The sequence below is a fragment of the Mauremys reevesii genome, linkage group 1 (genome assembly GCF_016161935.1).
Source record: "Mauremys reevesii isolate NIE-2019 linkage group 1, ASM1616193v1, whole genome shotgun sequence".
Classification (NCBI taxonomy): domain Eukaryota; kingdom Metazoa; phylum Chordata; order Testudines; family Geoemydidae; genus Mauremys; species Mauremys reevesii.
The window spans coordinates 196838540-196860055 of record NC_052623.1 but is presented as its reverse complement, the minus strand read 5'-3'; the positions used below and the strand labels follow the sequence as shown (position 1 = coordinate 196860055).

General features: G+C 39.8%; 1 protein-coding gene across 12 annotated transcripts in view; it reads right to left on the bottom strand.

Moving 5' to 3' along the window:
- MORC1 (MORC family CW-type zinc finger 1) overlaps window positions 1–21516 on the bottom strand; it is a 169986-nt gene that overhangs the window by 82185 nt on the left and 66285 nt on the right. For 11 of the 12 annotated variants that reach the window (XR_005582899.1, XM_039481931.1, XM_039481924.1 and 8 more), the window contains 8 exons: window positions 20490–20649; window positions 19445–19550; window positions 16647–16772; window positions 8789–8868; window positions 7409–7482; window positions 6142–6206; window positions 1055–1198; window positions 246–400 (listed from right to left, as the gene is read on the bottom strand). Coding sequence is in view for 11 of the 12 variants with exons in the window: in XM_039481931.1 (XP_039337865.1) it covers window positions 246–400; window positions 1055–1198; window positions 6142–6206; window positions 7409–7482; window positions 8789–8868; window positions 16647–16772; window positions 19445–19550; window positions 20490–20649 (910 nt within the window). In the remaining variant the exon portion in view is untranslated. The remainder of the gene's footprint in view (window positions 1–245; window positions 401–1054; window positions 1199–6141; window positions 6207–7408; window positions 7483–8788; window positions 8869–16646; window positions 16773–19444; window positions 19551–20489; window positions 20650–21516) is intronic. The other variant, XM_039481914.1, reaches the window with a different exon arrangement.

Sequence of the window (21516 nt, the reverse complement as noted above, 5' to 3'; positions counted from 1 at the left end):
CTGTGTTTGCAGCAGGCTAGCATGGCTGGCTCAACAAGACAGGGTTCTGAAGTCCCAACCTGGCAGGGAAAATGGGCTTAGAGGTAGTCTCAGCACATCAGGTGGCAGTCCCAAGGGCGTCTCTGTGACCGAACCTGTCACACCAACTTCCGATTTATCGGATGTATTTGATTAATTAACAGTGACACAGATTTTTTTTTAAAATAGCTATATAAAACAAGCCAGGCTAAACAATAAAGATTTACTTATTCCGATGTCCTTCCAGTACTGGATCAGATAATGCTCCATGGATATCAGCAAGTGGTTATATTCTTTAACATTGACAAAGGCCTGCTTATTGTGTGTTGGCTCCATGGCTTCTAAGGGCACATCCACCATTCCAACTGCACCACCGCTGAAATTGAAATAACGTCAGTTCAAAGCATTTTGATCCAAGTTCAAAGAACAAGTCATTTATTTTGTTTGCAGCTGCCCTTGACTCACTTTAGAAACAGGTATTTCATATTAAGTAATATTTTTCTAATAGAAAATGGAGACTAGCATCCCGTCTGATCATAGTCATGTGCAGAATTATATTTAAATTACTTCATTTCAAATGAATACATGAAATAAACCTCAAAAATATTAAGTTCTAAAATGTGAGGACATGTCAGAATAGGGATAGGCAGGATAGGGAAAGGAACAGACACCAGGATTTGGAGGATATTAAAAGAGCAACACTTACATGCAGGTAAAACCTCAGAGAAACTGAGAACTCAAGAACTCCCAAGTTGCAATAAAAAATTCAACAACAGTGAGTTCCTCTAAAAAATTACTTTGAGAACTGCAGAACTATATTTTGAATGATTTATTCTTCCCTTAACGCATGTATATAACATTCAAAAATATATAAATAATCCATGTTGCGCATATGCTTGGAAAGGAACTAACCTCTTTCAGGTGGGATCATGGATTTTAGACTCCTGTAGGTATTAAGAATACCTGCATTTTAAAACAAGGTTTTAAACCTGATCCCTAAATAAATAATAATAAATAAATAAGAAAGAAAGCTTACCGAGACCCCTGTTTAAGATGTGGTCCCACTTTCTCATACATTCTGACCAAGCGACTGTTGTTATAGATGAACATTCCATCTTGACTTCTGTTTTCTATGTTTATTCCAAATATTAAATAGAGCTTCTTTGGCCTCTTCAATTCTCTAAGCAATGCAAAATCAATAAGCAGTTTTCTTTTATAAATTTCCTTTTAAAGTTTTTAATTTAATTTTATTTTACTTACTGTTACCAGTTTAATAGCCACTGTTAATCTGGTTTAGGAGATACAGAGATTGGACAGTTCACTTTAGCCAGAAATATAAATGATAAAAAAGTAGTATCAACCACAAAAACATGCAAACTTTTAAAGGCTAACATGATTCTTGGGTTTTCAAACTGATAGGACAGACTTCTGTATACTGGAAATTGATTAGAGGCAGATCACATTCTTCCATTTTTGAAAACAGAAAATTCCTGCTTAAAATCAAACACAAGCCAAGTAGCACATTGGCAGCTTGACATTAATGAAGACAGCATTAGCTGTTAACCTGCAAATTAAGACTGATAGCCATTGCTATGAAGATTTTCATGTTTATCAATATGAGAATAGCTAAAGACATTCTTTCGTTGCATTTGTAAAGGAAAAATGCTTTACCAAATTGGCACTTGTTTTCATATCATAAAGTTTCTGGCTGATAGATTTTTTTTTTAAAAATTAGGCATACTGTAACCATCATCCATTAGTAAGCAACACAAAAATTAGCCAGTTTCGTTCTCAGAGTTGACTTGTATCATTCCATACACTTCATGTTTCCTCCCATTCAACTACTGGAGAATGGAGGGTTAAAGTGCCCTTTGGCTTTGCAGAACTTTCTGCAAAGGAGCTACCAGAGTCAAAGAAACTAATCATGAACAAGGAGCTTCAACTAACATGAACCACATTTTGGGGGGTAGGCCTGAGGAATGGAAAGTATTAAAATTGGTATGAGAACTCCTAGGTAAGCACCATCATGTAATCACTACTTGTATGCTGCATCTGCCAGTAACATTAGAAAATGTAGCATTATCCAGTTAAAGGATTACACGAAGCCCATGTACTACAGGTGACCTTCAGATTTCAGGAAGTGAAGATTTCACTTTCGGTAAATGATAGTACTGGACTTCCTTGAAGTGAGGTGTCACATAAGCAAGAATGTGTTCGCTATTACCTAAAGAGGCAGCTGTACACTTGACTCCTAAAGAGCTAAAGATTGGATTTTTTTCCTGAAAGATATGCTCTAGTTTAGACAGAAATGATTTTGAGGAAGTTCTATGGCCTGTATTATAGAAGAGGTCAGACTGGGCGATCACAATGGTCCCTTGTGGCCTTGGAACCTACAAAGCTATAAACTTTTTGTTTCAGAGTTGCTATCCATTCCAAAATTCTTGGGTCATTCCCAGGAAGTCTTAAAATAAACTCTGGGCATCACATCATTGTGATGCAGTGTTCAGAGGAAGTATTACCAAACTGAGATTTAAAGCCATGAAGCAAAGAGGCAAATGTGATAGAATTACTTGTCCTGCAGGATAAAAGCAAAATAATCAAAGAAATTTTCTGCCGCACTGACTGAAGTAGTGTGTTTTTTGCAATAGCTGCTCTCTCCTCATACTCCCTTAAAAGTTTCTGTTGACAGAGTGCACGGAGGGAAACTGTCTAGCTATACTGTGAAGGGTTTTGTGGGGAACAAAGGAATGATAGCCCAATGAAATAGGAATCTACCCACTATTATTTTGTTATCATCCCTACACACCAGACAATCCACCTGCAAGAGATTACTCTTCTGAGCAAGGTTTGAACCCAATTTCACCTCTTTATAGATTATATATGGACATATCCATGGGTCATTAGATAGTTGGTATGGATTGCCACACACAAGAAGATTTTACAATCTCCATGCTAATTAGTCTCAGCCCACTAGTTGCTCTTGCAAAGTCTGGGCATCTGATTAGTACTCCATTTGTTCTGCCCATGTTAGGCAACAAGCACAGTCTAATAAGGAAAAAACAGAAGACAGATAGGTGTAATCACATCATACTCTTCAAGCAGGAGTAAAAAGGGGAAGACTCAAATGTGAAGTTGTGGAACTATTAACTAAGATTTGTAACCTGTCCTTTAAATCGGCTTCGGTACCCAATGACTGGAAGTTAGCTAATGTAACGCCAATATTTAAAAAGGGCTCTAGAGGTGATCCCGGCAATTACAGACCAGTAAGTCTAATGTTGGTACCGGGCAAATCAGTCGAAACAATAGTTAAGAATAAAATTGTACGACACATAGAAAAACAAACTGTTGAGCAATAGTTAACGTGGTTTCTGTAAAGGGAAATTGTGTCTTACTAATCTATTAGAGTTCTTTGAAAGGGTCAACAAACATGTGGACAAGGGGGATCCAGTGGACATAGTGTACTTAGATTTCCAGAAAGCCTTTGACAAGGTCCCTCACCAAAGGCTGTTACATAAATTAAGCTGTCATGGGATAAAAGGGAAGGTCCTTTCATGGATTGAGAACTGGTTAAAAGACAGGGAACAAAGGGTAGGAATTAATGGTAAATTCTCAGAATGGAGAGGGGTAACTAGTGGTGTTCCCCAAGGGTCAGTCCTAGGACCAATCCTATTCAATTTATTCATAAATGATCTGGAGAAAGGGGTAAACAGTGAGGTGGCAAAGTTTGCAGATGATACTAAACTGCTCAAGATAGTTAAAACCAAAGCAGATTGTGAAGAACTTCAAAAAGATCTCACAAAACTAAGTGATTGGGCAACAAAATGGCAAATGAAATTTAATGTGGATAAATGTAAAGTAATGCACACTGGAAAAAATAACCCCAACTATACATACACAATATGATGGGGGCTAATTTAGCTACAACGAGTCAGGAAAAAGATTTTGGAGTCATCGTGGACAGCTCTCTGGAGATGTCCACGCAGTGTGCAGAGGCGGTCAAAAAAGCAAACAGGATGTCAGGAACCATTAAAAAGGGGATAGAGAATAAGACTGAGAATATATTATTGCCCTTATATAAATCCATAGTACACCCACATCTCGAATACTGTGTACAGATGTGGTCTCCTCATCTCAAAAAAGATATACTGGCACTAGAAAAGGTTCAGAAAAGGGCAACTAAAATGATTAGGGGTTTGGAGAGGATCCCATATGAGGAAAGACTGAAAAGGCTAGGACTCTTCAGCTTGGAAAAGAGGAGACTAAGGGGGGGATATGATAGAGGTATATAAAATCATGAGTGGTGTGGAGAAAGTGGATAAGGAAAAGTTATTTACTTATTCCCATAATACAAATGAAATTAATAGGCAGCAGATTTAAAACAAATAAAAGGAAGTTCTTCTTCACGCAGCGCACAGTCAACTTGTGGAACTCCTTACCTGAGGAGGTTGTGAAGGCTAGGACTATAACAATGTTTAAAAACGGGACTGGATAAATTCATGGTGGCTAAGTCCATAAATGGCTATTAGCTAGAATGGTGTCCCTAGCTTCTGTTCGTCAGAGGATGCAGATGGATGGCAGGAGAGAGATCACTTGATCATTGCCTGTTAGGTTCACTCCCTCTGGGGCACCTGGCATTGGCCACTGTCGGTAGACAGATACTGGGCTAGATGGACCTTTGGTCTGACCCGGTACGGCCTTTCTTATGTCCTTATGTTCTTATGTTCCAAGACCTGCATCTTTGATAGTACCTGGGTAAGAATTAAGAGGGCAAATAATTTCCCAACAGCCAGGATGGCAGACAAGAAGGAAAGCTTCCTCTTTTCTAGCAGTCAGGGTATGGGGAAATGGGTGAGACATCCACCTCACTTAATAACAATTCATTGTGTTAAGTAGCGTTATAATGCAGCAACATGTTTATGTAAGTGGCCTCAAATCCAAACAAAACCCCAGTTAAGTGCAAGTATGTGTTTCTCAGATCCTGTAAACAGAGGAATGCCTTCAGTTGGCTACTTGAATGTCTGACCTTATGGATATCAGTCTGAAAGTGGACATTACTTTATATCATTCAACCTGGGTAATACAGGCCTATAATCTCCAGGTTCTTTGGACACTGAAGTAAATCTCTGTTTCCTTCTCTTGTACTCCTGGTTTGACAAATATGCCTGTATGTCGAGGTGGAGTCCTATATTCTGTTAAATTGCAATCTGTTTTGCATGTCATAAAAATAGAGACAAACAGCTACTGCCTGCTCTAAAAGAAGATTCTATGCTTTAGCCGTGTTGACAAGGAGACTGTAATGTCCACCTGTAGGATACAGAATAATCATTTCCTCATGGAAAAATTTTGGGCACCCGTTGGACCCATGCTGAAAAGGATCTGGTAAACAAAATATAATCCAGCCTCTGGGTATCCTTCTGGCTGCCCAAAAGGACCCACATGGAGGGACTACAAATCTCTCTTTTCCCTGAAGAGAGGGTGTTTGATTCAAACTGCTGTTTGTGGATATTAACTAGAAAAAGAAGCAGCTGACTCTAATCTAGCCAACAGATGGGTGTTATAGGCTCAAGCACACCTTAAAATACTGTCAGGGTTTGACAGAAGCAGACTCCTAAAAATACTTGCTTTTATGCAGGATCAATAGCCCTAGGTCTCTAGCATGCTCCTATTCCTAACTGAATTGCCATGCTACAAGGTAGTGCTTTCAAAATGTCTTGTGTAACATTGATTAGATTTGAAGCAATGAACCCAGGGTTGATTTTTCGCCAATGTCTCAACATCAGAGAACCAGCATTTGAGCTTCTTTCAAATGTTTGTAGCCATATTATAAATATTAAACAATCTTGCTTTCATCTGATGTATGGGAGGAAACCCAAGTCTCTAAACAGATAAAAGAATTTCATTCTAAAAGATTCTAACCAAAAAATTACAAGGATTAAAATTTTTTCCAGAAAAGGGTAAAGGATTGGAGCATCCAAAGTAACTGAAAAGCACCTTGAAATGACAAACAGCTGCAACTTGGGAAAGCACTATTTAAGTATCAGACTCTGGATCAAATAACTATTTACAACATACAGTACACAACCACTTTTTCTGAAACACTGATTAAATAGTCTCACATCTTGCCTTTGTTTCTCCTCCAGCTTCTCACGCATTCTTTTTGCATTTTCTAGAGCATCTTGTAATGCAAGCTAAGCAGATTTTGAAAAAGCAGTAAAACAAGTTATTTTAGCATCAGTTAATACCCTATGGTTTTTTTCCCCAAGCTACTTCTGAGAAAGTGAATATTCTGGACACCCACTGTACTTCCAAACCTATCACTACAGTCTGCTACCAACCCCGATGCTTCCAGACACAGTTAGTGTACTGGAGATTAAATTAGGATATATTAGAATCAGTGTTAAATTTTCACTCTGCTGCTCAGAGCACAATACCCCAAGGAACAGAGCAGAAGGCAGTAGGTTTTAATTAACTCTATTCCTCCATTTATATACATCTGAGGCCACAGAATGAAACTTCAATGATTCTGGTCTGTTTCACTTTGCACCCAAACACCTGTGGCATGGAGTGTAAGTTAGAGCAGTCAATGATCTCCAACGGCAGGGTAAGACACAGGAGAAAAACTATTGGTGTTTCTGACCAGTCAAAACAGAACCAACACTGATTTCAGTGACACTCTACAAGAGAAAGAAACAATCATTACAATATTTTTGAATGGAGAGCAGAAGTTACGCTGCAGGTGATGGACCCTTAAAATAGATTTTGAGAATTAATCACCATACTTGCTTCTCCTTCCATCTACCACAATTTCACGTTTTGCAAATGACATATGCCCTTCTGCTGAGAGCAAGCCTTGTCTTCAGCATTTCGCAGGCAAATCATGAAAAATTCAAATCTACATGCATGCATGGGGACAGAAGATTGGCGGACCAATGAAGGGGGGGAGCATTATTATTACAGCTTTATGGATATAATATCTCCATACATAAGCACTATCATTATCACATTTAAAGGCAACCGGGGGGGGGCGGGTCATCTTAAAATATTTTCTTGGCAATGTAATTGAATCCAAGACCAGTACGAATAACCACTTAATCTTTGTAAAACTCCTCAATAATGGTACACACGTAATTGACAGAAAAGTAGTTCTGGTTATCCTCCCTGGTGTTTAATATTACTTGTAAGCTAAATTTAAAAAACCTGTCATTACAACTGTTTCTAGCCTATTTTTTTGAAAAATTACATTAAAAAGAAATTAGGTACCTTTCCAAAAAAAGCTACTACTGTTCATTTTCCACACTGACACCTGTGGCCAGTAAACATGGGTTGCTGCAGAGCTCTAACAAGCAATATTTCTGAATATGCTTAAGAAATATTATCATTGCTACAGTACCTCATTGACCTCATGCAGAAGAGATTCTTCTAAATGCTTTAATTGGCATTTAGCTTCTTCTACAGCTTGTTCAGCTAGAAAACATAAGCAAAGCAATTACTTAAAGTACAGCTTAGAGACATTATAAAATACCGGCTCTACAGAAAAAGAGAACATTTTTTGGGTAAACACTATGACAACCTGGAACTGTTAAATGTTTTAAATCTCAGATTATGCATTTGTGAGGTGCTGAGCATCCTCTGTTTTATTGAAATCTGTGGGAATAAAGGGCACTTAGTGAATGACTGAGACTGCACCATGTGAGCATCTCCTGAGGTACTAATATACTTAGTCACTAATTTAGATTTACAGACGATTCATAGATTCCAACGCCAGAAGGGACCATTCTGATCATCAAGGCTGACCTCCTGAAGAAAACAGACCAGAGAACCTCACCAAAATAATTTCTAAAGCATATCTTCTAGAAAAAACATCTAATCTTGATTTAAAAATTCTCAGCAATGGAGAATCCTTTGTTCCAATGGTTAATTACACTCACTGATTAAAAGTTACGCCTTATTTCTGATATGAATTTGTCTAGTTTCAAATTCCAGCTGCCAGACTGTGTTGTACCTTTCTCTGCTAGACTGAAGAGCCCATTATTAAATATTTGCTCCCCTTTTAGGTACTTACAGACTATAATCCATTCACTTCTTAACCTTCTCTTTGCTAGCTAAAATAGATTGAGCTCCTGAGTTTATCACTATAAAGCATAATATCTAATCCTTTGATCATTCTCATGGCTCCACTCTGAACCCTCTCCAATTTATCAACATCCATCTTGAATTGTGGGCATCAGAACTGGACACAGTGTTCCAACATCAGTGGCACCAGTGCCAAACACAGAGGTAAAATAACCTCTGTACTCCTCTTTGAGATTCCCCTCTTTATGAGTCCAAGGATTGCATTAACACTTCTGGCCATAGCGTCGCACTGGGAGCTCATGTTCAGCTGATTATTCCTCATGACGCCCACAATCTTTTTCAGAGTCACTGCTTCCCATGATAGAGTCCCCCCACCATGTCAGTCTGACCTTGGATTTAGGAGGAGGATCACTACTTTTCTTTAGATTCCTTGCTTTCTTGAATTAAAGCTCCCCATCGTACCTTGCAAGGCAATTTGTGACTATGCTTTTTTCTGTATTTTATATTTTAACTGCAACAGAGCAGTTATGGGAGTTTAGCTAATATTTCTGAGCATATCAAAATATGAAGTGCTACAAAAGGGTTATTGATTTCTATTCACAAAAGAGTTTTACTACTAGCATAATTAAGCCACAATTTTGAAATAAAAAGCCAAGTTATAGTACAATAAAAATGGCCAATTCAGGATATTGCATACCAATCTTCACATCCACTTCTGCCTTCTTTATTTCTTTCATTGCAGTGCATTTAAATGATGACGTGATGTATGGGTACATTCTGTTAAGACAGAATGGTAAAATCATTACAAACTGCATTTTCAACACATGTCAGAGCACTCACAGGAGCAAACAAATGTTATGCAGTATATGTTACAATGCACATTACCTTTGGATTAATTTACCTTCTCAGAGGCCAATGCCAACAAGGTCTGCCACAAAACTGCCACTCTGCTAATAAGTGCTAAACAAGTTGTAGACAGACTACCTCCCAGAAGCAATTTAGAACCTCTAACTTCATCTCACCTCTGTAATATTATTTTCAAAACAAAGACTGACTGATGCACTTCTGAAATCCATGGCACTAAAGCAGGGGTGGACAAACTTTTTGGCCTGAGGGCCAAATCGGGTTTCCAAAATTGTATGGAGGGCCAGTTAGGGGAGGTTGTGCCTCCCCAAACAGCCAAGCGTGGCCTGCCCCCCGCCCCACTTCTCACCCCCCCTGACAACTGCCCATCCAACCACCCCTCTCCCTGTCCCCGATCACCCCCAGAATCCCTGCCCCTGACTGCCCCCCACGACCCCATCCAACCCCCCCCTCCTTCCTGACTGCCCCCCCTGGAACCACTACCCCCATTTCCCGCCCTCTGACTGCCTTGACCCCTATGCACACCCCCGCCCCCTGACCACCATCCCAAACTCCTCTGCCCTCTATCCAACCACCCCTCTCCCTGCCCCCTTACCGCGCTGCCTGGAGCACCAGTGGCTCGCGACACTACAGCTGCGCTGCCCAGAGCAGCAGGACAAGCAGCCATGCCACCATGCAGCATAAAGCACCAGGTTAGGCCCAGGCTCTGCAGCTGCGCTGCCCCAGGAGCTCACAGCCCCGCCACCCAGAGCATTGCGCCGGCAGCAGGGCAAGCAGAGGCTGCAGGGAAGGGGGGACAGCAGGGGAGGGGTCGGGGACGAGCCTCCCAGGCCAGGAGCTCAGGGGCTGGGCAGGAGGGTCCCGTGGGTTGGATGTGGCCTGTGGGCCATAGTTTGCCCACTTTTACTGACTAAAGGAAAAATTTCACATCTGCATCCAGAATATCTATGATGTCTTTATGTGACTGTAGGGGGTGTGCCTACACTGCAGTTAGACACCTGGGGCTGGCCTGCGCCAGCTGACTTGGGCTCGCAGGGTTGTTTAATTGCAGTTATACTTCTGGGCTCAGGCTGGAGCCTCGGCTCTAGGACCCCATGAGGCGGAAGTTTCCCAGAGGTCAGGCTGCAGACTGAGCCTGGAAGTCTGCACTGCAACTAAACAGCCCTACAGTCCGAGCTCCTTGAGGGATAGCTCAGTGGTTTGAGCCTTGGCCTGCTAAACCCAGGGTTGTGAGTTCAATCCCTGTGGGGGCCATTTAGGGATCTGGGGCAAAAATCTGTCTGGGGATTGGTCTTGCTTGAGCAGGGGGTTGGACTAGATGCCCTCCTGAGGTCCCTTCCAACCCTGAGATTCTATTATTTGTCTGGTTATTTTCACAGAATCATTAGTTAAAGACAACCTTGGGCTTGTCTACACTATGGGCTGTGCAGTGGCGCCGTAGCGTAGACACTTTCTTCAGTAACGCAAAGGATTTTTCCACTGCTGTAGCTTGTCCCCCATCCCAAACAGCGAAAGTTAGGTTGACAGAAGCATTCTTCCATCGACCTAACTGTGTCTACACTGAGGGAGAAGAGTAGGTCAGTATAGCTAGAACATGGATTGTCACACCCTGAGTCCCCCTAGCTATTCAACCTAAATTTTAAGTGCACACCAGGCCTTCGTAATGAGACTAATTCACTTTTCAGATGTTGGCTGGGCGTATCCCAGCATGTTAAATCACTTTTAATATCTAAGAACCCTTTTCCATTTCAGTTTTATCTGGAAAAAAATAAACAGAGAGGTTACATGGCTGAGGGTGTGGAGGGAAAGTGGAAGTTTCCATAAGCTCATGGAAGTCAAGGAGACAAATATATGAGCCAACGATTAACTGTAAGAAGAGCCTGTGTCCTTGTCTAACCTGGCTTTTCTTCAAGAGTTCTATGGATCAAGTGAAAGCAAGGGATCAGATGTGTAAACTGTTAACCCATGACATAAAAATGCATGTGTCCCTCCAGCTACAGGATTCATTATTGTACTACAGAACACAGGCAATTCCATCCATGAAATCAGGGAATTTAAAACACATGGAGTTTGGGTGGGTTTTAATAATGACTGGCAGGAAGCAGAAATTACTAGGCAGAAATGCATTAGGGGAAAATGAACTATATAGGGTGTAGTCCCATACAAAGCACCCTATGGTGAGAAAATTACAGAAGGTACTTCTCACTGGCAGAGAACGAAAACCCTTATACAGAAAACTCCAAGATGAAATGTGGCCAGTTATTCCCCACACAAGTTTGTGAGGCCACAGAGCTGGCCTGATCAAAACCCTGTCTTCCCAGATTGTTGGGTGATAGATGAAATGCCATATAAAGAAATGAGTCATGCTGGAGAGCACAAGAAGCTGTCAGAATATAGTTCTGAGTTAGAGTGGAGCAACAGTTCCTTCCAAGGAACCTCATCAGAATGGAAAGTCAGACACTGGGTGTCCACATTTGGGGAAAGCCGATTGGCAATGAGGCGGCCTGAAAAGAAGTGATGTCTACCTCAGGAGAGGTGTGAGCCCAGGCTTCTGGATCACCTTTATTCTGTTCTCTCCCGCCCATAGCACTTCTGTAGCACTTTATTTTTGTTCTCTCTAAGTTGAGCACTAAGTATAAAGCAACAAGGAATTAGCAGCAGAGGAATGAGGCATGGCCTCCGTTGCTTCCAGACTGGATTAAGGCTCCATTTGCACCACTTCAAGTTGGCCAACGTGATTAATATGCTTGCTCCCTCTTCATCTCCACTACTGAGAAAGGATATAGGACCAATATATGGACTACAGAGCCAGCATTTTCTGGAATTACTCAAGCAGCTTTCCTTGACTTCTACTTAAAGCCAGTCATAAACTGAGGAAGCAAAAATTATTTTGGGAAGGGAGAGGGGAAGCTGGTGGCAGAGACTAATTTTGCAGTTTTAGGGGGGGGGAGGGGACTCCTTGTTGAAAGATGGATCTATAAATAAGGAATCCTGAAGAACTCATTACATTCTAACATCAAGTTCTCAATTTGGAACAAATTGTTAAAATATGACAGTACAACGTAAGGGCTGAAAGGATTCTCATTTCACTGTAAAAGTGAGCAAGAGCAGACACAATATGTTAAAGGAAACTGACACTTTGTACTTGATATAGAACTAAGTCTCAAAACAGTCCATTAAAAATAACTGAGAACCAGGATAACAGGCTCAATATTCAAAAGTGATCAGATAAAGAGAGCCACACAAACAGAGTGAGAAAAATACATAGGAGATTAAAATAGAACAGATATTGAAAGTGATTGAAAGAGTGAATATTTCACCTAGAGCACACACTGCTACAATTATTAGGATATTCACACCAGTTATTTTCAGAAGAAATGATATTTTTGGTGCTGCAAAATTGATTTTAACACTTAGCTTGATATGAGGACTATTACTCTACTGCAAGAACATGAACACTGAAATTATCCTAAGCTTCAGTCACAAAGTGGCATATATTGAGACATGCCAGCAGGATTCTGACAAGCAATCTCTCCCCCTTGAGCACTGACTTGGGGAGCGGGAAAGGGCTCTAGGGGTGATCCACTACAGACAGACGAGTCTAACGTCTAACGCTTGTGCAGAAAAAATAACAATACAAAAAAAAAAAAAAAAAAGACACATAGAAAAAAATAAAAACTTGAGCAATAATATGCATTGGTTTTTCTAAGGTCTGTCTTACTAATTACTAATCTATTAGAGTTCTTTGAAGAACAAATAACAAACATGACAAGGGGGGGAGGTAGACACAGTGTACTTAGATTTTTAGATTTCCCTTTGAGGTCCCCCTCAAAGGCTCTTACGTAAAAAGCTGTCATGGGATAAAAGGGAAAGTCCTTTCATGGATTGAGAACTGGTTAAAAGAAAGGGAACAAAGGGGGGGTAGAATGTAAAATTTAATGGTAATGGGAGAGGGTAATGGAGTGTGTTCCCCAAGGGTCCTCCTAGGAACAATCCTATAGGATTCATCATAAATGATCTGGAGAAAAGAAACAAAAAAAAGAAACAGTGAAGTTTGTGATCACACTACTACTCTAAAAGATAGTAAGAGATAAGAAGAAGATTGAGAAAAAAGAAGAAAAACCAAAAAAAAAATAAAAAAAAAAAAAAAATGAAAAAATGAAAAATGAAATTAAATGTGGAAAAATGTAAAAAAAAAAAATAAAAAATAAATACACAATACAATATGATGCTAATTGAAGTGAGTCAGGAAAACAGAAAAAAAGATCTTGTAGTTATGGATATGATTCTCTGAAGATCTCAGCAGGTGCAGCAAGTGTAAAAAAAAGCAAAAAAAATAAAAGGATATATAGAAAATAATATAAAATAAGAATATAAAATATATATATAAATATATATATAACATCTACATCATCTGTACGCTCTACAGATGTGGTCTCTGTGTCTCAAAAAGAGATATTAAAGCACTAGAAAAGGTAGAAAAAAAAAGCAAAAAAAAAGAGGAGGGAAAAAATGATAGGGAGGGAAGAGGGTCCCATATGAGGAAAGAGAGAAGAGAGGAGGAGGGAGAAGAAAGGGAAGGAGAGAAGATATATAAAATATGAGTATATGAAAAGAAAGTGGATAAAAGTGAAGATGGAAAATATTCCCATAATACCATATTATACAAAATAAAATATTCATAAAAGGAATTAAAAATAAAAAACAATAAAAAAAAAAAATAAAATCTTCTTCTTCAGTGGAACGCAGCTGACCTGGTCTGAACTCTCAGGAGAGAGGGGAGGTTTGTAGGCTAGGTTAATAAAAACTGGGTAAAGGACTGGATAAATGGCTATTAGCTAAAGTGTAGGAAAATGGGTTAGGGTAGAATGGGTAAGAATGGTGTCCCTAGCCTCTGGAGGATGGAGGATGAGATGGATTGGGATGGCAGAGATCACTGATCATTGCCTGTGGGGTTTCACTCCTCAGGGGGGCTGCTGGGGCTGGCCACTGTCGGATGGATACTGGGGGCTAGATGACTTCTTATGTTCTTATGTTATGTTCTAAAGGGTGCAAGTTATAGGACAATAGTTTGCTTACTTACACTGGGGTATCTGCTGCTACAAATTATATCCAGGCCAACAGATTAGTGACCTAACAGTTATATAATCACTTTTAACTCAGAGTATTTTCCAGTTTAACCTGATAAACTACACAAAAGGATTACTTGACACGCCACTTAACAGGCAGCCACCTCTCAGATGTAATGTGGCAATTACAGTTTAGGATAGAAATTGAATGATTCCACTGGGTTACATGTCAGCTTGTTTCCTACTATTCCCCTTAATGCTTTGGTCTACATTCATCCCAAGCCACTCATCTTTGCACCCCTTTGGTATCCTTCTCTAACTTACCAAATATTTGTACAAGATGCCCTTTGCACTCTGAATCTCCCCCTTTCAATTGTGCCTCATTCAAATCGTTCCATTTGCTGCTTTCCCATGAAACTCTGTGATCCACCAATATATGCAGTATCTAACCCAGTTTAATTTTTTTTACAAACACATTCCCAGCTCTTTGGAGATGTAATTAATTTGATTGTATTGTGTGACTGAACTGTTTCTACCTTTGATTTGCACTCTCTACAGTGCAGGCTCTGTCTCTCCTCTATTATTAATCTATTAAGCACAGAATAAAGTTCACAATTAGAAGGAGCTGTACCCAGTATTTGGATAAGAGCTAGTGGCTTTAGAACCGAGAACTATTATCGTAAATCCAAGTCCCTTAACAAGGTTAAGAAATGTCAGCTGCTCCAGGAAAGCCCTACAGCAGGCCCAACAGGGTGATAAAACAGAGATGGGTAAAGCTAGAGTGATCTTCGACTGAGGAAAAGTTAGGGCATTAAGGAATCTTTAAGTCAGCTATGGTCAGTGGAGAAAAGCCACGAGTTTATGATCTGTAGTTTGAGAAGTATAAATTGTAGAAGCTAGAGTCACTGATTTGACATTTTCCTTTTGATCAGTGGTCAGAACACTGTTTAAATTACGCAGTAGATAAGTGGTGCTCTCGAGTCTGATTGCTATATAGAGTTACATGTATGTATTTACATAGCATGATATACAACATGTCTAAAAATGATACTCGAGTTTGAAAACAGATGTAACTTTCATAAAATCCAGTTGTGTGATGCCAGATAGAATACATGATGACTCCCCCTGAAGTGATCCTAGGATGGTTGACAACAACATGTACAGTGGGATTTTCAAAATTAGTCCATGTTGGTCCAAACTCTGTTCTCTTTTAAGAAAATCTCATACTTCAATAGGAACAAATTTAGACCAACATTGAGCACTTCTGTAAACATTCAATTGGGCACCAAGTAATAACCTACATATTTTAGTTCCAAGTTCTAAAATATGCCTCTTATCTGTCTTCCTGGTCACAACATTTGCCTCTTAGTTTAAATTCGGTGAAACTCTCGGACTGTGCTTTCAGCCATAAGTTTTTCTTGTCTCAGCCCATCATGGTAGTCACAGGATGAAGACTAAGGGCATCAGTAGGGTCATGCACTCTATTGGGCTGTGATTTCTAAAGCACACTAACATTTTGCACATTAATTGGTCCATGTAGACCCTGCTGGTGCACACTAAAGGCTCCTCAATGTAATGTTTCAAAAAGTACTACTTTAAAGATCATCAGCAGGGTCCCCATGGACCAATTAATGTGCAACACCTTAGTGCACTTTAGAAATCTCACCATGTGACACTAGAAAACCCCAAGATTTGTGTATACTAATCTTTCTACTGCTTGGAAACCCTACGCACGTGGGCTGAAAAATCTCATGTTAGATATTAAAATACAAGCCTGGTTTAACAGGACTCCAGTGTCTAAGCCCCCAACTACACTGTTATGCTTCTGCTAGTTTTTTATATTAGCATCACTGTGGCAGACTACACACCAGCTAACCAACCACGCAGCTATACCCACAATGAAAGCCGTTTTTTCCTTCCTTAAAGACGTTAAAAATTTTGCTACTAGGTAACTGATCACTTTGGTTTGTACACTTAGTAAGAGTCTTGCCACTGACTTCAGAAGGAGTTGGGCCCCTAACTACAGTGGGAATATGACAGGGTGACCCGATGGCCCGATAAAATTGGGACCATCCCAATATTTAGGCGTTTGTCCCACGTCCCGCTGGCAGCACTCGGCTTTTTTTTGCTCCACCAGCGACCCCCCCATTTGTGTCCCAATATTTTCTTCCTCTCATGGTCACCCTAGAATATGATCAGTGCACTAACTGGGCTCAGTTAGATTTACTGTAGAAGCAACCCCATACAAAACTATCAATTAACAGAATTAGAGGATCATTACAAATAAACCGCATAAGTGACCTATAATTTTATATTGAATCTTTCGTACAAGAACAGAAGCACCTTGATGCACTGAAGTGAAAACAAAAATCCCTTTTTAGTTGATTATCTTATGTAGCATGTTCTTTGCCCTGGGTCGAGGTAACTGCCAAGCATTTGTCACAGATGATTACACTTCAGCAGACCTGCCTGCCAATGCGATTTGAACTTTGTTTAAATTATAAGTCACATTGCCATCAAAATCAATTTCCCACCATGACAAAAAGGCTATTTAGGCTTTCAAGTGCACTGGTTTGAAAATTAAAATATTTAAGAGTGTAACAGCAACGGAAGCTTACTCACCTGGGTCTGTAAAAGCAGTAAGGCAAGTGCTTAGTTTCTACTTTCTCAGCTTGAATGAATATCCTCATATGCGGGTCAAAATACAATACAGCTGTATAGGCTCTGAGTGACCATCGTTCTGGAAGGCTGAAATATCCAGTATGTAAGCAAGACCACAAAGCGTGAACTCTACTACATGGAAAAATCAGATGCATAATAACCTAAGACAACATGCCCACCCCCAGACTCATTAAACTAAAATGTGCTGGATCCCCACAGTGCTCTCTGTAGGTATTAAAAGATTTTTGAAGGTTTTCTCCAGAGTAAGTTTGTCAGAACCTTGCAAATAAACTGCAATTTATGCACTGGGTTTCAGCTGATGGCACTAAAAACTATGGTACAGTTCTTGATTTGGCTAGAAATGAGTTTTCTTTTCTTTCTTCCTCAGCCCATTATTTCTCCCTCTCTTCTAATTTTTTTATTATTGTCCCTTCTCTTTACTGTCTCATCTGAAAAATACATATTACATTAAATCATTCATTTTAATTTAAATGTGCACTCACAGGCCTGGTCTACACTATGATTTTAGGTTAAATTTAGCAGCGTTACCTCAATTTAACCTTGCACCCGTCCACATGACGAAGCCCTTTTTTTCGACTTAAAGGGCTCTTAAAAATCAATTTCTTTACTCCACCTCCGACGAGGGGATTAGCACTGAAATCAGCCTGGCTGGGTCAAATTTGGAGTAGTGTGGACGCAATTCGATGGTATTGGCCTCTGGGAGCTATCCCACAGTGCTCCATTGTGACCGCTCTGGACAGCACTCTCAACTCGGATGCACTGGCAAGGTAGACAGGAAAAGCCCCGTGAACTTTTGAATTTAATTTCCTGTTTGGCCAGCGTAGCGAGCTGATCAGCACAGGTGACCATGCAGAGCTCATCAGCACAGGTGACCATGAAGTCCCAGAATCGCAAAAGAGCTCCAGCATGGACCGAACGGGAGGTACTGCATCTGATCACTGTATAGGGAGACGAATCTGTGCTAGCTGAACTCCAGTAAACGAAATGCCAAAATATTTGAAAAAGTCTCCAAGGGCATGAAGGACAGAGGCTCCATGCTTGCCGTGGTATGGCGTCTGCACAGGTAACCCAGGAAAAAAGGCACAAAACGATTGTCTGCCGTTGCTTTCACGGAGGGAGGGAGGGAAGGAGGGAGGGAGGGAGAGGGGGGCCTGACAACATGTACCCAGAACCACGCGTGACACTGTTTTTGCCCCATCAGGCACTGGGATCTCAACCCAAAATTCCAATGGGCGGCGGAGACTGCGGGAACTGTGGGATAGCTACCCACAGTGCAACACTCTGGAAGTCGATGCTAGCCTCGGTACTGTGGACACACTTTGCCAAGTTAATGCACTTAGAGCATTTTGTGTGGGGAGACACACAATCGACTGTATAAAAACAATTTCTAAAAAAAGACTTCTATAAATTCAACCTAATTTCATAGAGTAGACATACCCTTATTTTCAACATCATCTTTACTGCTACTTCTCTATCTATACAATACATAGAATGTCTCCCAAAACAATTTCCATTGTACTTGAGATGTAAGTAGAGAAAAGGTCTTATTTCAATTGTGAATAACTATCTTATAGTCAAGATTTAGTTCTGGAACTCTTTTCAGATCTCTAAATTTAAAAATAAACCTCAAGTCTTGGAATTATTGCATTAATAACTGTAAATTAATTTTAAATGTGCTGCAGCAATCAGCCTCAGAGAAGATGAAAATTGTGTCATAAGTAGACAGAATTTAACTAGCTGCATTTTAAGATCAAATATCTAAGTTACAGTTATCTGAATGATCAATTTTGTCTCCAGTGTATTAGAAATTATTACAGTGGTTGCATAATTTTTGCTTTGAGATCTGTGGACAACTGTTATTCAGAAACCCAAGTCTTTTAGCCTTGGATTTTCAAAGAAGCATGAGAGAATTAGGCACACAAGACCCAATGAAATTCAATGGGAGTTTGGCTTTTAACTTGCTTAGGCTTCTTTACAACAGAATCCCATTACTATGAAGTTTTTACCCTGGTATTTTCTAAGAATCTCTTTGCAGGGGTTGCTGTAGGCCAGGTGCAAAGTGAAGGGGGGAGGAGGGAAGAGGAAGGGAAGGAAGAGAGGAACCAGAAAGTTTTATCATCCCTTTCTTAAAATGACAATAGATGTGAGGAGAAGCGGAGCCCTGTTGGCTTAGTGAGTTCCCTACAGAAATAAACTGTGGCCACCTACCTGAGGGCCCAATACCCAGAATGCTTTGAAAAGATGATATACTAAATCAAGTGTCATCTAAATCCAATGGGTACATTATACCTCTCATTTAAAGAACTGCACTCACTTTCTTACTTGCCCCTAATATTGGCTGGCAATTCCTCAACATTGATCACAATGGGACATCTGAGGTAGCAGAGCATACAATCCATTTGCTACAAACAGCACAGGGAGCAGTGAATGTTTATATGTTGTACAATTTCTCATCTTCATGGTTTACCCCGTTTTATTAGTGAGTGAAAAAGGTCATTTGCACAACTGGGCAACCATGCCATATTTGCCTTTTGATCCTATGTTACCCTGCCACCCGCCAGTCAAAGAAAGGCATTTCTGCATTACTTTTGAATGACAACATATCCATGCTGTTTTTCCGTTCCTAATCAATTGACAGTTCCCCAATAAAATACTTCTACTGGTGTATGTAACCATGTACTATTGATTACAGATATTCATCCAAACCTTTGCTCCAGTAATGTAATTATGCCACTCACTTATCAAGAAGACCAGCAATCTGAATATCCACACTGTCAGTTCTAATATCTAGCTCTGGCTCTCCACTGAGCATAAGCTTTACATTGTAAATAACAATGAAAGTGCCTGGGGAGAGAAAATATACATCTTTTAAAGGCAACTATTTGAATATTTTAAAAGATCCTTTTCAGGGGCTTCTGTACTTTTTAATCTTGTCAGTCTAGCCTGTCTAAATAATATCTGAATAAGAGCTGCAATTTTTGTGGCCTGTTTAAAACAAAAACCATGGAAATATGTATGTACAACTTATTGTATTGTGTCTGATACAAACTGAGTTTATGGACACTGAGGGCTTGTCTAGATACAGTTAGTGCACAGCAAGCTGGGATATAAAAGTTTCAAACAGCAGAAGGTCAAAGCGCATTAGGGAATTTTAAGGCATACTAGCAGGCTCCACATTGCCAGTTAGTGCACCAGAGACTTACACCCCAGCTGCACACTAACTCTGCATCTAGACAAGGCCTAAGATTCATACAGCCAGAGTGATATAAGAGAGAGGGAGAATTCAGAGATAAGACTAAAGGAGAAAACAGACACTTTCTTAGGAACTATGAAAGGAGATGTAGAGTGAGAGAGAGGCTCTTCCAGATGGAAGGTGATGCAGAGGACAAGGCTCTTGCATTAAGCATTACACTGCGTGAAAAGACAGAAGAGGCCAGTCAAATAAGAACAACTAGTGGAGAGGAAATCTAAGTAGTCTGGACCAAAGTGCATGGAGAATTTCAGAATTCTTTCTAGCTTTCCTCCTCCCGCCAATAAACATTTCAATTTTGACATTCAAGTAGAACAGACATTTTATTCTCTTTATAATAGCAACCAGGGTGTAAGGTAAATACCTCAATCCTTTTATTTTCTTCTTATTAAAAAGGTTTGACTAAATAAGAATTTCAGTAATTGACCTTCTCCATAAGAGTTAAAAGCACATTGCTTCTCTAATGATACATCAGTATTTCTGTATTTTAAATAATTGTTTACATGAAAATTGCATTGTTTGGCAAAGCTTACCACTTCTCCCATAGATCGTGTCAAATTGCTGCAGCAATTCAGTTTCACTCGTAAAAGGGGAGTATTTAAAGATGATAGACATCTGTACAGTGAATTTCTCAAGATCATCTATGACAGGTTTTCTAGTACTTCTTGACCATGAGGTTATTGGGACTATCATCTGCAAAAAACATTATGAAAAATATATTTCAGGGACAATTACATATTAAATAATCAAAGACCAAGGTGAAATTTTTGATTGTTGCTGTCCTTTTATTTTTAATTATTTTGTGGAGAAATTATAATGCTAAAATTATTTTTAAGATAAACAGGTTTACACAGCTAAGATACAGAAAGCTACTAAATTAAATCAATCTTTGCTACAAAAAAACAAAACCACAGAGGAAATCTGATAAAAACTAGGTTTGATTCTTTATTTCCCGACCTGGGATTTACACAATCCCACAATGTATCACATGCCAACAATTTCTGCAGAATAAACTCTCAGGCCCTGGCAATAGGGATTATTTTAGAGGCAAACATCAATGCCTAGCTATGGAAACCAGTCTTGGAACCTAGAGGGGAAGGACAGTTAAAGTACTAGCCTGGGATTCTGGAAAAGTGGGTTCAATTCTCTTCTCTACCACAGATTTCATGCGTGACCTTGGGCAATAAACCAAGTCTCTGTGCATCAGATGCAGCTAATATAATACCCTACCTCACAGAGATCTAGAATACATGTAACAATGAAGTTGCTTTACAAGGCTAAAAAAGCGTGGACTAAACAAACAGTCATTGGAAAATCCAATTATTTTCCTCTAGTCAAGAAGAGCCCATTTCTATTACGAGAAACTATACTGTACTTGAAGTACAAAGATTAGCATATACCACAATCTCAAACATTCACACATCTTTTACCTCATATATATTTAGTGTTCATCACCTTAGCAGCTAGTTGCTATTACAAATACTAATAAGGCAACATTACACATATAGAGCCACCTATCACAGCTATCCACGGTCATATTTACAATAGCTCTTCGTCTTC